This window comes from Astyanax mexicanus, chromosome 2 (assembly GCF_023375975.1).
Source record: "Astyanax mexicanus isolate ESR-SI-001 chromosome 2, AstMex3_surface, whole genome shotgun sequence".
In the NCBI taxonomy this organism is placed as follows: Eukaryota; Metazoa; Chordata; class Actinopteri; order Characiformes; family Acestrorhamphidae; genus Astyanax; species Astyanax mexicanus.
In genome coordinates, this window is record NC_064409.1 from 74098327 (window position 1) to 74112500 (window position 14174).

Consider the following 14174-nt stretch of genomic DNA (forward strand, 5'->3'; position numbering starts at 1 on the left):
CAGGACCACCTTAGGGGTCGAAATATCCAAGTTATGAACCCCTGTGTGTGTGTGTGTGTGTGTGTAGGAGAGTGATTAAGAAGTTGTCATTAAAGCCAGCAGAGAGGGTGACCAGTCTGCAGACACTGTGGGAGAATAACACTCCTGCCGACACTGGACCCTGCGGTACACACATATCTATCTGTCTGTCTCTCTATCTGTCTACCTGTCTGTCTATCTGTATGTCTATTTCTATCTGTCTGTCTCTCAGTCCTGTCTATATCTAAGTGTATCTGTCTATATGTCTGTCAATCTGGTCTATCTGTCTGTAAGTCTCTATATCTAGTAATATGTCTGTATGTTTGCCAGTCCTGTCTATATCGTAATTTATCTGTCTGTCTATATGTCTCTCGATTCAGTTATCTGTATATCTGTCTGTCAGTCCTGTCTATATCTCAGTTTATCTGACTGTCTGTCTCCCTATCTAGTTATCTATTAGTGTATGTCTCCTTTTCTCTGTTTTTCTGTTTCTCTGCCTGTGTCTGTTTGTCTGTTCATGTCTGTTTGTCTGTCTGTCTGCCTGTCTCTCTGAATTTCTACCTGTTTGACTATTTATCTACCTTTCTGTCTGTCTGTCTGTCTGTCTATCTGTCTGTATCTCCCTTACTCTCTCTCTGTCTGTCTCTCTCTGCAGGTGCATTCTCTCGTATGTATTGGTGTTTATGTGATCAGCAGGGGTTTCCCTACAGAGAGGAGGTGCAGTGGGTATGTATAACTTAACCACACCCCTCTTCTCTTTCTCTCTCTCCCTCTCCCGCTCTCTACCCCCCCCCCCTCTCTCTCTCTCTGTATCCCAATCTCTTTCTTTATATTTCCTCACCCTGTTTTCAGGATGTGGACACTATTTACCTCACCCAAGACACACGAGAGCTGAACCTGCAGGATTTTATTCACCTGGAGAACAGGTAACACCAGCAGTGATTCAGAAAACACATTTATTAGCCATGATGCTACACTACAGATCTGGAAAAATAATTAAGAGACCACTTCAGTTTCTGAATCAGTTTCTCTGAATTTGCTATTTATTGGTATCTGTTGAGTATTTATAGGATTATGTATGAATAAATGATGATAATGATGTTGTTTTATTCTATAAAGTAAATTACAAATACAAATATTGTCGTTTAGAGCAGTGGTTCCCAACCTTTTTCTTCAGGGACCCATATTTTTACCATTGTAAGCTTTGGTGACCCAACATAACCCCCCCCCCCCCCCCCCCCATAGGTTGGGTCGCGACCCATAGGTTGGGAACCACTGGTTTAGAGCATTTATTTGCAGAAAATGAGAAATGGCTGAAATAACAAAAAAGATGCAGAGCTTTCAGACCTCAAATAACGCAAAGAAAACAAGTTCATATTCATAAAGTTTTAAGAGTTTAGAAATCAGTATTTGGTGGAATAACCCTGGTTTTTAATCACAGTTTTCATGCATCTTGGCATCATGTTCTCCTCCACCACACTCTTACACACTGCTTTTGGATTACTTTATGGCACTCTTGCTGCAAAAATTCAAGCAGTTCAGCTTGGTGTGATGGCTTGTGATCATCTGTGATCAGCTGTATATGTACAAATGGTTGCAGAGATCCTTTCTAATGAATTTATCCAACTAGTTTAGGTCACAGCCTTTGCTGACACAGATGTGCAAATGCACACATACAGCTTTTTTTCTAGTCCCCGTAGGGAAATAGTGGACTAGTGCACTAGAGGGGTATAAAGCCCCGACTATTGAGCTGTGGAGCAGTGGAGGAACGGAGGTCTCTGGAATGATAGTGAGGTGGTGTGCTAACCAGTAACCTAACCTCACTAAAACTAGTGCTTGTTACTGAATGCCCTTAAATCCCCACAGCAATGCTTCACAATCTAGTAGAGACAGTTACTCCAACAAAAGCAGGATACACTCATTTTAATATGCCTGATTTTAAAAGAAACAAATAATGATCACGTGTCCCAATACTTTTCACATAGTGTAGCTAATGTCATTCTTCACTCACTGCATGTGGTAATTGTGACTGTGTGTTTATATGTTGTGTGTGTTACTCTGTGCTGTGCTGAGGGATCTGATGGGCATTGTGGCTGTGCTGGAGTACAACCAGTGGTTCACCAGACTCTCCCTGAAGGACTACAAACTGGTACAACCAACCTTTCCCACATTTCTATTTATATCTGAGTTTGTAACGGTTTTTAATGGAGCTATTTAACAATTTGTGTGTGTGTGTGTGTGTGTTTGTGTGTAGTCCACAGATTTGTGTGATCAGATCCTGAGAGTAGTGGCTCGTTCTAGCAGGCTAGAGGAGCTGGTTCTGGAAAACACAGGACTCAAAGCGTAAGCAGAACACACACACACACACACACACACACACACACTCACACACTCACCAGATAATACAGATTTTTTTAAATAGTTTTTGTCATTACTGCATAAGAGTGTTTAGGAGTTTATGTTTATATATATATATATATATATATATATATATTATTATTATTATTATTATTATTATTATTTATTTATTTATTTATTTATTTATTTATTTATTTTTGTGTGTGTGTGTGTTTTAGTGATTTTGCACAGAAGTTGTCCAGTGCTCTGAGCCAGAACCCACACTCTGCTCTACACACACTCGTCCTCACCAACAACTCTTTGGAGGACAAAGGTACCCCCCCCCCCCCCACACACATACACACTGAAAAAATAAAATCAAACAAGTTTTTACATTATTTTATTTACATTTCAAGCAGGTGGATGTGATGCCTGTGATTTAGTCTGGTAGCAATAATAGTTTTGATGGTGATGGTGGTGCTTATGGAAGTGATGATGGTGACAGTAGTCTTTGTAGCAATGACTGCTATGATTATGGTAGATAATAATTGATGGTAATGATCATTAAGATAATAACGTATTTTCCACAACATAAGGTGTTCCTATAATCCAGAGACTGGAGCAGTATTAGCATTAGCCACTAACCGTGCCAAGCACTAGCTCTCTGGCCGTTCAGAGGTGAGTATTATCGGCCTGTAGCCTGCTGCTAAGCCTGGCTAGCACTACTGAAGCAGTATTAGCATTACTTGCTAACCATGCTAAGCACTAGCTCTTTCGCTGTTCATAGGTGAGTATACTGGACTGTAGTCTGCGTGTTTACCGTGTAAAAACAAGCTACGTGGGACGAACCGCTAGCTGATAGTGCCCTGGCTTACCAAAACATTCAGGGTTTCTCAGTGTAGTTCTGTCGAGCAGCATTAGTCGCTAACCGTGACTAAAGCTAACGCGGCTGCACCCAGCCTTAGAGGAATTCTGAAAACTTATACTTGCTGCAAATAAACAGGAATGCTTTACTCACCCATATAACCATTTTTTTTAAAGAGAGAAATCTGTGTAGATTAACATCCAGCACTCGTTTGACTTGGATTTTTTTTTAAGAATTACAGTATTTTTTTGTATACTTAGCTTAGCTTAGCTTAGTTGCGAGATCTGCTAAATTAGAAGAAAAACATGGTGACAACCCTGTTCCTTACTAGTGTTGTATAATGCCCCTTATAATCCGGTGCAAAATAGACCAAAAAATAGACGTTTATTGAGAGTGTGCCTTATATTCCGATTTGCCTTCTAGTGAAAACTACGGTATTGATAGTGATAAGAGTAGATATGATATTGATGATGACCATAATGATTGTAGCAATGGTGAAAATGATAGAATAAATGATGGGTGATAGATTGTGCTGACAATGAAATTGATGATGGTGATGATAGTAGAGACAATGGATGATGATGATGATGATGATGATAGTGAAGCTGATGTAATGATGGTGATGGGAACAATGGTGGTGATGATGAGACTCATGGTAGTGAAGATGATAGTGATTATTAAACTGATTTTTTCCTTGACAATAATGATCTTGATAAAGTTGCTGCAGTTGCTCAGGGTAGTGATAATGATGATAATTATGATGAGTGGTGATGCTCATCATGTTAGTGATGATTATAGTAAAGATGGTGGTGGCAATAGTGGTAAAAGTGGGTATGGGGATTAGAGATGATGTATATATGTTTTGATTGTGTGTATAATGAGCTGATGATGTTAATGGTGATAATTGCTGTGATAATGATAATATATTTTTTAGGCATCGCATCTCTGAGCTCTTCACTGGGAAAACTTTCATCTGGCCTGAAACATCTTAACCTCTCCAAAAACTCCCTCTCAACTAAAGGTATAGGAGTACACCTACAACACACACACACACACCTGTCAGAATAGTGAGTTACTAGTTTCACTGTGTGTGTTTTTTTAGGTGTGAATATTCTGGCTCAGGCTCTCTGTTCCAACCCCTCCATCTTCAACACACTAACACACCTTGACCTGTCTGGGAACTCACTGAGGGGGGACGACCTGCCTGTATGTGCGCACACACACACACACCTCTGTTTTTTGATGATTATGTTATTAAGCAGTATTATCATCATCACCCCCACAATCATTATTTTAACACCTTCATCAGCATCAACATCATTGTTTTAGTCACCATAATACCACTGTCACTATTACTTTTACCTCCACTTTTACTGTCCTCACCACACTACCAACATCACTATCACTGTCGCCACTATTACCACCATTATTATTAACATCATCACCACCAGGCTTACATCATTATCACTATCACCATTATTACCATCACTGTTATCACCATTATTACCACAATGACACTATCTTTGTCACTGTCACCACTGTTACCACCACCATTATCATCATTATCGTCCCCACACTACCAACTTCACTATCACTGGCCTCACTACACTACCCAAAATCACTATCACTGTCACCATTATTACCACCACTACCATCCCTGTCATCACTACAATGCCACCATCAGTATCACTATCACCACTGTTTGCACTATTATTGTCACAATCATCAATATCACTTTCACCACTGTTCGCTCTACTATTATCACCATTATCACCACAATGCCACTATGTCTGTCACTGTCACCACTATTGCCACCACCATCATTATCGTCACCACACTACCAACATCACTATCACTGTCACCATCATCACAGTCATCACCACACTATCACCACAAATAACTATCACTGTGACAATTATTATTACCACCACTACCACCCCTGTCATCACTACAATACCACCATCAGTATCACTATCACCACTGTTTGCACTATTATTATCACCATCATCACTATCACTGTCACCATTATTACCACCACTACCATCCCTGTCATCACTACAATACCACCATCAGTATCACTATTACTACTGTTTGCACTATTATTATCACCATCATCACTATCACTTTCACCATTATTACCACCACTACCATCCCTGTCATCACTACAATGCCACCATCAGTATCACTATCACCACTGTTTGCACTATTATTGTCACAATCATCAATATCACTTTCACCACTGTTCGCTCTACTATTATCACCATTATCACCACAATGCCACTATGTCTGTCACTGTCACCACTATTGCCACCACCATCATTATCGTCACCACACTACCAACATCACTATCACTGTCACCATCATCACAGTCATCACCACACTATCACCACAAATCACTATCACTGTGACAAATATTATTACCACCACTACCATCCCTGTCATCACTACAATACCACCATCAGTATCACTATCACCACTGTTTGCACTATTATTATCACCATCGTCACCACAATGCAATCATCAAATCTCTTTTATCACTTATAGCACTTATAACTGTTATCATCACCACAACGCCACCATCACTATCAGTATCATCACTGAATACCACCACCATTACTGTCATCACCACACTATCAAAATCACTATCAATTTGACCATTATTACCACCACTACTATCCCTGTCATCACTACAATACCACTAACAGTATCATTATCACCATTGTTTGCACTATTATTATCACCATCATCACCACAAAGCAATCATTAAATCTCTTTCACCACTGTTAGCAAAACTATTATCATCACCACAATGCCACCATCACTATCAGTATCATCACTGAATACCACCATCATCACAGTCGTCACCACACTACCAAAATCACTATCAATTTGACCATTATTACCACCACTACCATCCCTGTCATCACTACAAAGCCACCATCAGTATCACTATCACCACTGTTTGCACTATTATTATCACCATCATCACCACAATGCAATCATCAATAGCTCTTTCACCCCTGTTAGCAAAACTATTATCATCAACACAATGCCACCATCACTATCAGTATCATCACTGAGAGCCACCATCATTACTGTCATCACCACACTATCAAAATCACTATTACTGTCATCACTGTTATCACCACCTTAATCACTATCATCATCACACTACCAACATTACTATCACTCACAGCACTATTCCCACCACTATCACACTAATCACCACACTACCAACATCACTGTCACTGTCTCCACCATTACCATCACTTTAATCTCTATCATCATCAGCATCACAGTCTGTCTCTCTGTAGAATCTGTGGAATTTCCTGGGTCAGCCGAACAGCCTGCAGACTCTGGACCTGTCCAGCTGTGACTGCTCCCTGGACCTGGTCAGCTCTCCCAACATATTCTTATTTATATCTTGAATATAAACCAGCTCAATTCACTAACCCGATTATTCCTCACCTACAGTATTATTACATTTTATTTTATCACATATTTGACAATTTACTGTTATAATAGTTATAAAGCATTTTTGTAAAATATTGTACTATTATAGTGGTGTATTTTAATATTGAGGTGTGTGTGTGCGTGTGTGTGTGTGTGTGTGTGTTTGTAGGTGTGCTCCTCTTTATTGCGAGGTTCTCTGAAGCACCTTTCAGTTTTAAACATGTCCAAGAGTGTCTTCAATCTCAAGTAAGAGTTCTGTTGCTGCTGCTTCTTGCAATATGAGTAACTATAGCCCTTTTAAAATATACTGTAAAAAAGTATAATTTTAATGCACAATGAACTAAATGTATTTGTTAACTGGAGAAATAAGGAAATTGTGATTGATTTTAATACTGTAATGCCTCTAATGGCTTCAATAATAACATATTGTAAATTAATACTAAACTTGTGTCTTGCTTGTGCAATAGAGCTTTTAAGAAATATCTTTTTTAGTACTTATACTTTGAGTATTTTAGGTTTGTTTAAAGTGTTTATAGAACTATTTATAATATTTATTTTTGTAAATGAAGCCGTGTTAAAGTTGTTAAGGTCTAACGTTTACATTCTATAGCTGTTTTTTTTCTGATAATGAAGTCTGATTTCTTCATATATTGTGTAATTTTGTGGGATAAAGTGAACTCAATAGTAATCAAAGCCTTAATTTAAAGCCTTAATGTTTAATACAGTATTATTTGTACTTCTAACAGTACAGTAAGTCACAAACAAAAAAGTCTCAATAAAAGCTCAGTCATGAAAAAAATGATTATATATTTTTAATTATTATTATTATAATAAATTGTAATATATGTAAATGTAAAATATAAAATGTGATATATTGTCAGAATCTTTTCTGCATTTTTGGTCATACCACCCAGCACTATGTTATGTTATGTTATGTTATGCCATGTCATATCATGCCAAGTTATGGTATGTTATGTTATTCACACTCGGCTCTGCACATTAAACACTCAAGGCAAGTCACAAATGAGAAGATAATAAAATAAGAATAAAAAGAATCTGATGCTACTTTTCATTCTGTTCTTTTTTTGTGTCCTTTCTGCCCCCTGTAGGAGAGGAAAGGAGTTGCCGTCTTCCTTCAAGCAGTTCTTTAACAATGCTCAGGCCCTCAACACCATCATCCTCTCTGGTACCAAGCTCCCTCTGGAGGCCCTCAAGTGAGTTACAGCTCGTCCTCCTGACATTTAGTGAAGTGTGCCATAATTGCCATAGTGAGATCTGGCAACCCATATTTAATTCACATTACAACATAAAACACATACTGTATCAGACATTGGCCCAGAGAAGATTTCAGCGTTTCCATATATTGTGTTGACATAAGGCTTCTTTGTGTGTGTGTGTGTGTGTGTGTGTTTTAGAGCCCTGTTGCTGGGTCTGGCCAGCAACCCCAACCTGAAGGACATCTCTTTAGATCTGAGCAGCTGTGAGGTAAGTTTTACTGTGACTCTAAGAGATGTTTACTGTACTGAATACGGTGTGTGTGTTGTGTGTGTGTGTGTGTGTGTGTGTAGGGGTGTTGAGGATGTTACTGAAACCACAGATTTTCATAACATGTCTGTAAAGGAAGTTACAGAAGCTGGGTGGAGCCCCTTAAACCTGACACATATATTTTGCAACTGCTATAAATTATTGCATTGTTGACATATGTGTTAAATATGCGTATTGCCCCGGTCTGTGTAGACAGTGTAGAAAGAATTAGGCTTTGCCTCGTTTCAGGTGGGGTTGGATTTTTTTTTTTTTCTTCACAGTTGTATGTGAATATACTAGAAATGTATAGAATTGCGATATATATACTGTTTTCTTTAACCTACACATTAATTACACATACCATATTTTTCGTACTATAAGAAGCACCAGATTATACTGCACATTATGCAACACTAGTAAGGAACAAAGGTGTCGCCAATTTTCCTTCTCCACTGGGTGGTGAGAACTGTAAAGCTAAGCAAAGTAAACAAATCTTTAATTCTCAAAAAATATATATTTTCTTTTAAAGTCAAATGAGCACTGGATGATAATCTACACAGATTTCTCTTCTGAAAACTGTTTATTTGGTTGTGTAAAGTGCTTCCGTTTATTTACAGTAAGCTTAGATTGGAGCGTTAGCTTATGCCGCTCAACATAGCTACACTAAGGAACACTGAGAGTTCCGGTAACCCAGGGCGATATTATCTAGCGGTTCATCCCATGTATCTTGTTTTAACACGGCAAACACACAGACTACAGAGTGGCGAAAGAGCTAGTGCTTAGTATGGGTAGATGCTAATGCTAGTGCTTGCCAGGGTGAATGGCGAAAGAGCTAGTGTTTAGCAAGGTTATCGGCTAATGCTAATGCTGCTCCAGCAGTGCTGGCCAGGGTTAGCAGCAGACTACAGGCTGATAATACTCACCTCTGAATGGCGAAAGAGCTAGCACTTAGCGTGGCTAGCGGCTAATGCTAATACTGCTGGAGAACTAAACTGAAACTCCTGGATTACGCTGTGCTTCAGCGGCGTGGCTTACCTGAATACCTGACTGGAAAAATTCATATATAAGGTGCCTTATAGTGTGAAGAATAAATTACTATAGCTTTTTGGCATCAGTGTGGAGTCGGTCCCCCTTTGCGTCTCTAAAAGCAGCAGGGCTATTTCAAGGCATTTGGGGGCCCTTGCACCAGAGAGCGCGCTGTTTGGATGTTAGCATAGCCAGCTAGCTAACTCTCCTACCAGCCTTTTTTCCCCACCCTCCTCCGGCTCGTGGAGGTAGGCGGTCCGTCACAAACCCCGGAGATATCAGCCAATAGCGTTCGCTGAGGGAGGCGACCCTGGCTCCACCTTCGAACTGTCAAAACCACCCCTTTTAAAACTCGAGCCAAAAAAACTCACTCGAACACAAACTGCTGCTACAGGTAATTCACACAGCGCACGAGGGAAAAAAAACACCCGAGAGGAAAAAAATTTAACTCGAGAACAACATTTTATTCAGCGTGCACACAATTCCCTTTTTTTGCTCGCTAGTTTCACATTTGTGCTCACGAGAAGTTCATTTACACACGCAAAATGTAACAACACGCTGGTTAATTTTTTTCACCTGGTATTTTTGCGCACTTGACTTTTGACATTGATGTGACGCAGTTTGACGTTGCATTCAATTCATTTTCAATAAAATTCGGGCTCCAGGCAAATTGATTGGTTTGCTTGCCTTGTTGCAACGGGCCTGAACAGCAAGTGTAGAGGTCTGCAGTTATCCATCAGTAGTTTGCTGAAGAGACATCCAGCTCTGTAACTTTGTGGTTGAGTTGCTGTGTTTTTTAAACTCTTCCACTATTTAATAATAACTGCTCATTGCTGCTGATGGAGGAATATCTAACAGGGAAGAAGGAGGAGATACGTTCTGTCATTACTAGCCCACTGCGCTCCGCAAAACAAGCAAGCTGATTGGCTGTTTCTCCTGAAAGAAAATTTATTTGGGTCTTTCATTTGGCGCCCCCTTTAGTGCAGCGCCCCAATGCATCGCATAGGCTGCATACCCCCTTTTTAAGTTGTCTGGCTGCATTTTGGCTCCAGTGGAAACAATAAATGGTAACAGAGTGACCAACAAGACACAAACCATATGTAAATACTGTAAGTAAATCCTACACGTGACTGTTTCATAGGCAGTTGTACTAATCCCTTAACTCTGTACTGTATTTAAAAACATGTTCTGTCTCTGTTTGCACTTCAAGCCTAGTCTTAATATGACTGGTTATGGTTCTGCATAGTTAAATTACAAGAGATTTAGAAGAAAAAAAACACAAACCGTAGTCTTAATATGACTGGTTGTGGCTTATTGTTTGCACTATATAAGACCTAGAAAAGTTTTACTTTTATTTTTCTTTTTTATTCTTATTTCTTATAAAAATCAGTGTGTGAGAGAAACCAGTCTGTTAAGTTTGCGTTATATGTTTTTGTCAAATAAAACTCTAGTTTTCAAACCATTTTTTCATTTTATTTTTAAATCTCGTCTCGTCTCGTCTCGTGATATTAGTGTCTCGTCACACCCCTACCGTATAGTGTATCTCTCTTTTGCACTATATATATATAATTTTTTTTTCATATAATACCAGGTGTGTGTGTGTGTGTTTGTGTGTGTAGCTGCGATCAGCTGGATCTCAGATTCTGGAGGGCTGTATAGCTGAAATACCAAACATCTCCAGCCTGGACATATCAGACAACGGTCAGAACACACTTTCCACAGCAGGCCTCCTAATACCCTCCTAATACACTGTAGTCTAATTCATGTGTGACCTCCATGCTGATGTTCTGTGTTTGCAGGTCTGGACTCTGATCTGACCACTCTGCTGGTGTGGCTCGCTAAAAACCGCTCCATCAGAAATCTGTCTCTGGGCAAGAACTTCAGCAACATCAAATCCAAGTGAGAGATAAAGAGTTAAAGTGACCTAATCTGACTGATATAAAAATAAACTCCTACATAAGGGTTTTATAACACATACATTAACACTGAATAAATGGTTTACAGAAATGCTTGAATATTAATGAGTGACTATGATTGAAGCCACCACAGGTCGGGCGCCCCCTGCTGTTCGGTTTCAGAAAGCTGTGTAACCCCACCCATCCCCATAGGTTTTAATGGCAAAACAGAACAACGTTCAATCACGTTTTTTTCTAATATACTGTAATTCTACCTCCTTTATTTAAATGTAGCAGCTAGTGTAAGCTCTGCTTATATTGTCACATTTTTATATCCCAGAGAGTTCGGTTTTTAAAACGTTATTCAGCTCTATTCAAAAAGGTGTGGTTATTGTAAAAGGGCTGGTTATGGGCGGGACCAATAACAGAACGTCAGCTCCGCTCCTCAGGGGCGGGGTTATTCAAATGAGTAGGTTGCTATCCACAGTCTTTCTCCCTCCTCTGGTCTCTACTGCGCAGAATTGGGTGGCAGGATCGCCAACATGGCGGAAGATTTTGGCTTCATTTTCATTGAATGAATGGAAACGGAGACACGGCGTCCATCTTTTTTTACAGTCTCTGCTATGATTAATTAAGAGAATTGATACATTAGTACATGAACTAGTACATTTGCACATTTCAAGCCATGCAATGTGGCTTGCTTAAATAAGACCCAAGACTCAGTAGATGTGGTTTATGAAGTTAAATATTAATAGGATACTCAACACATGCGTGTACTGTCTGCTGTGAGAGTATTGCTCAATAAAACAAAAAATATTTTTTTTTTTGGATCAAATGTTTACTGTCATTTTAAGTAGGATGAGTTAAAAGGGTACATTGCAGGGACATAACAAGGTGGGGAATGATAAAATAATAATAAAAAAATAAAAATTTGTCAAAGAAAGGCAAAGAAAGAGAAGACCATCATATATTTCACCTTCCCCTCTCCTATCTCCACAGTTTCACCCCATAACCCCACCCCCCATACCCCCAATTTTTTTTTATAAATGTGTTATAAAGTCCTTATGTAGTAGATACCCTTTAAATAAGTGTTACCTAAAACCTTAACCTGTTAATAAAGCTTGGTAATGGACATTGATATGTTATTGTGTGTGTGTGTGTGTGTGTGTGTGTGTGTGTGTGTCTGCACACAGGAATCTGGGTCAGGTTCTGAGCAGTCTGGTGCTGATGATCCAGGAAGAGGAGTCTGTGAGTGTTTATTTGTTACACTGGGTTCACTTTTTCGGGTTTACTGTATCTCCTAAGTACGAAAGTCACCATTATTGAGTGTGTGTGTGTGTGTGTGTGTAGCCGCTGAGCTCTCTCTCGCTGGCCGACTCCAAGCTGAAGGCGGATCTGTCCATAGTGCTGAACGCTGTGGGGGGAAACAGCTCTCTGACTCGCCTGGACATCAGTGGAAACAGCATGGGGGACATGGGGGCCAAGATGCTGGCTAAAGCTCTTCAGATCAACACTAAACTAAGGTTACACTCCCATTCACTCACACACTCTTCAATAAACACACATACTAATACAGTACCAGTAAAAAGTTTGGAAACACCTTCTTATTCAGTGTTTTATAAAATGTATTCCTACATTGTAAATAAATACTGATGTGATCCAGACTATGAAGAAACACATAAGGAATCATGTAGTAACTTAAAAGTGTTAAACAAACCAAAATACTCTGTGAAGAAGCATTTAGATTCTCTTATCTGGGGAGCTGTTAACTTGCGGTTTCAGAGGCTGGTAACTGTGATAAACCTATCCTGTGCAACAGAGGAAACTCTTGCTCTTTCTTTCCTAAGGAGGTCCTAATGAGAGCCAGTTTCATCATAAGGTTTTTTAAGGTTTTTGTCACATTTTTTTTTTTTAATTGACTGACCTTCATTTCTGAAATTATTTTTTTCTTTATTTAGTCTTGCTTCTCATACTATGGTTTAAAACATTACTCAAATCGATCTATTCACTGTATACCAACTCAACTTCTTCACAACTTTACAACTGATGCTCTCAAACACATAAAGAGAATTAAGAAATTCAAGTAATTAACTCTTGATGAGTTCAGCACAGCTGTTAACTGACAGCCTGAATTCCAGGTGACTCTACCTCATAAAGCTGACTGAGAAAATCCAGCCAAGATGTGCAAATCAGTTTATATCTAAGCAAGAGGAGTTACTTTGGAGAATTTAAAATATAAAACATATTCTGGTTTGTTTAACACTCTTTTGTTTACTAAAAAATTCCATATTTTTCTTTATAGTTTGGATGACTTTAGTATTAATCTACAATGCAAAACATGAAGCCAATAGGTTCATGTTTCTTATGTGCCCAAGAGAGTACTTCCCTACAGGGATGGATACAAATGTATATAGCTATACCACCTATAAATGTTTATTCACTTTTTTATAAATGTTTGTGTTTGTGTGTTTTCAGGACTGTGATTTGGGACAGGAATAATGTCAGTGCACAGGGGCTACAGGATGTTGCAGCTGCTTTGGAGAAGTGAGTTAAATTTACTTCTTGTCACAGTCATGCAAAAACTTTGTATCTTCTTAACGTTCAATAAAAAGTTAGGTAACAAATTTTTACAAGCTACACTGCCTGCCTAAGCTACTTATCTTAAATTAGCTTTACTTTAGGTAACCCCCCACCACCACCCAGCGGAGAGACCTGCTGAATTAGAAGGAAAACATGGCGACACCCCTGTTCCTTACTAGTGTTGCATAATGTGCCTTATATTAGGCCAGAAAATGGACGTTCATTAAAAGTGCACCTTATAATTAGAAAAATACAATAAATTTTATAAATAAATGTATTTTGTGTCTTCCAGGAATTACACCATTCGCTTTATGCCAATGCCGATCATGGATGCTGCTCTGGCTCTCAAATCCAGTCCGGAGAAAACTGAGGATGCCCTCATGAAGGTCAGCAGGAGAACAGGGTGCAGACAGAGGCTGCTCAGTACTACACAATGACCCAAATATATAATATATATATAATCTTAATAACACACA

The 14174-nt window shown here is 39.1% G+C and overlaps 1 protein-coding gene across 1 annotated transcript in view; it reads left to right on the forward strand.

Annotated features, from left to right (window-relative positions):
- Positions 1–14174, forward strand: part of LOC103024174 (F-actin-uncapping protein LRRC16A) — a 47052-nt gene that overhangs the window by 17733 nt on the left and 15145 nt on the right. The window contains exons 6-23 of the mRNA XM_022671975.2: positions 68–165; positions 674–744; positions 871–944; positions 2092–2167; positions 2273–2361; positions 2595–2689; positions 4155–4241; positions 4323–4426; positions 6535–6612; positions 6843–6919; positions 7783–7887; positions 8089–8158; positions 10843–10924; positions 11023–11122; positions 12312–12366; positions 12469–12641; positions 13594–13662; positions 13991–14084. Of these exons, the coding sequence (XP_022527696.2) occupies positions 68–165; positions 674–744; positions 871–944; positions 2092–2167; positions 2273–2361; positions 2595–2689; positions 4155–4241; positions 4323–4426; positions 6535–6612; positions 6843–6919; positions 7783–7887; positions 8089–8158; positions 10843–10924; positions 11023–11122; positions 12312–12366; positions 12469–12641; positions 13594–13662; positions 13991–14084 (1597 nt within the window). The remainder of the gene's footprint in view (positions 1–67; positions 166–673; positions 745–870; positions 945–2091; positions 2168–2272; positions 2362–2594; positions 2690–4154; positions 4242–4322; positions 4427–6534; positions 6613–6842; positions 6920–7782; positions 7888–8088; positions 8159–10842; positions 10925–11022; positions 11123–12311; positions 12367–12468; positions 12642–13593; positions 13663–13990; positions 14085–14174) is intronic.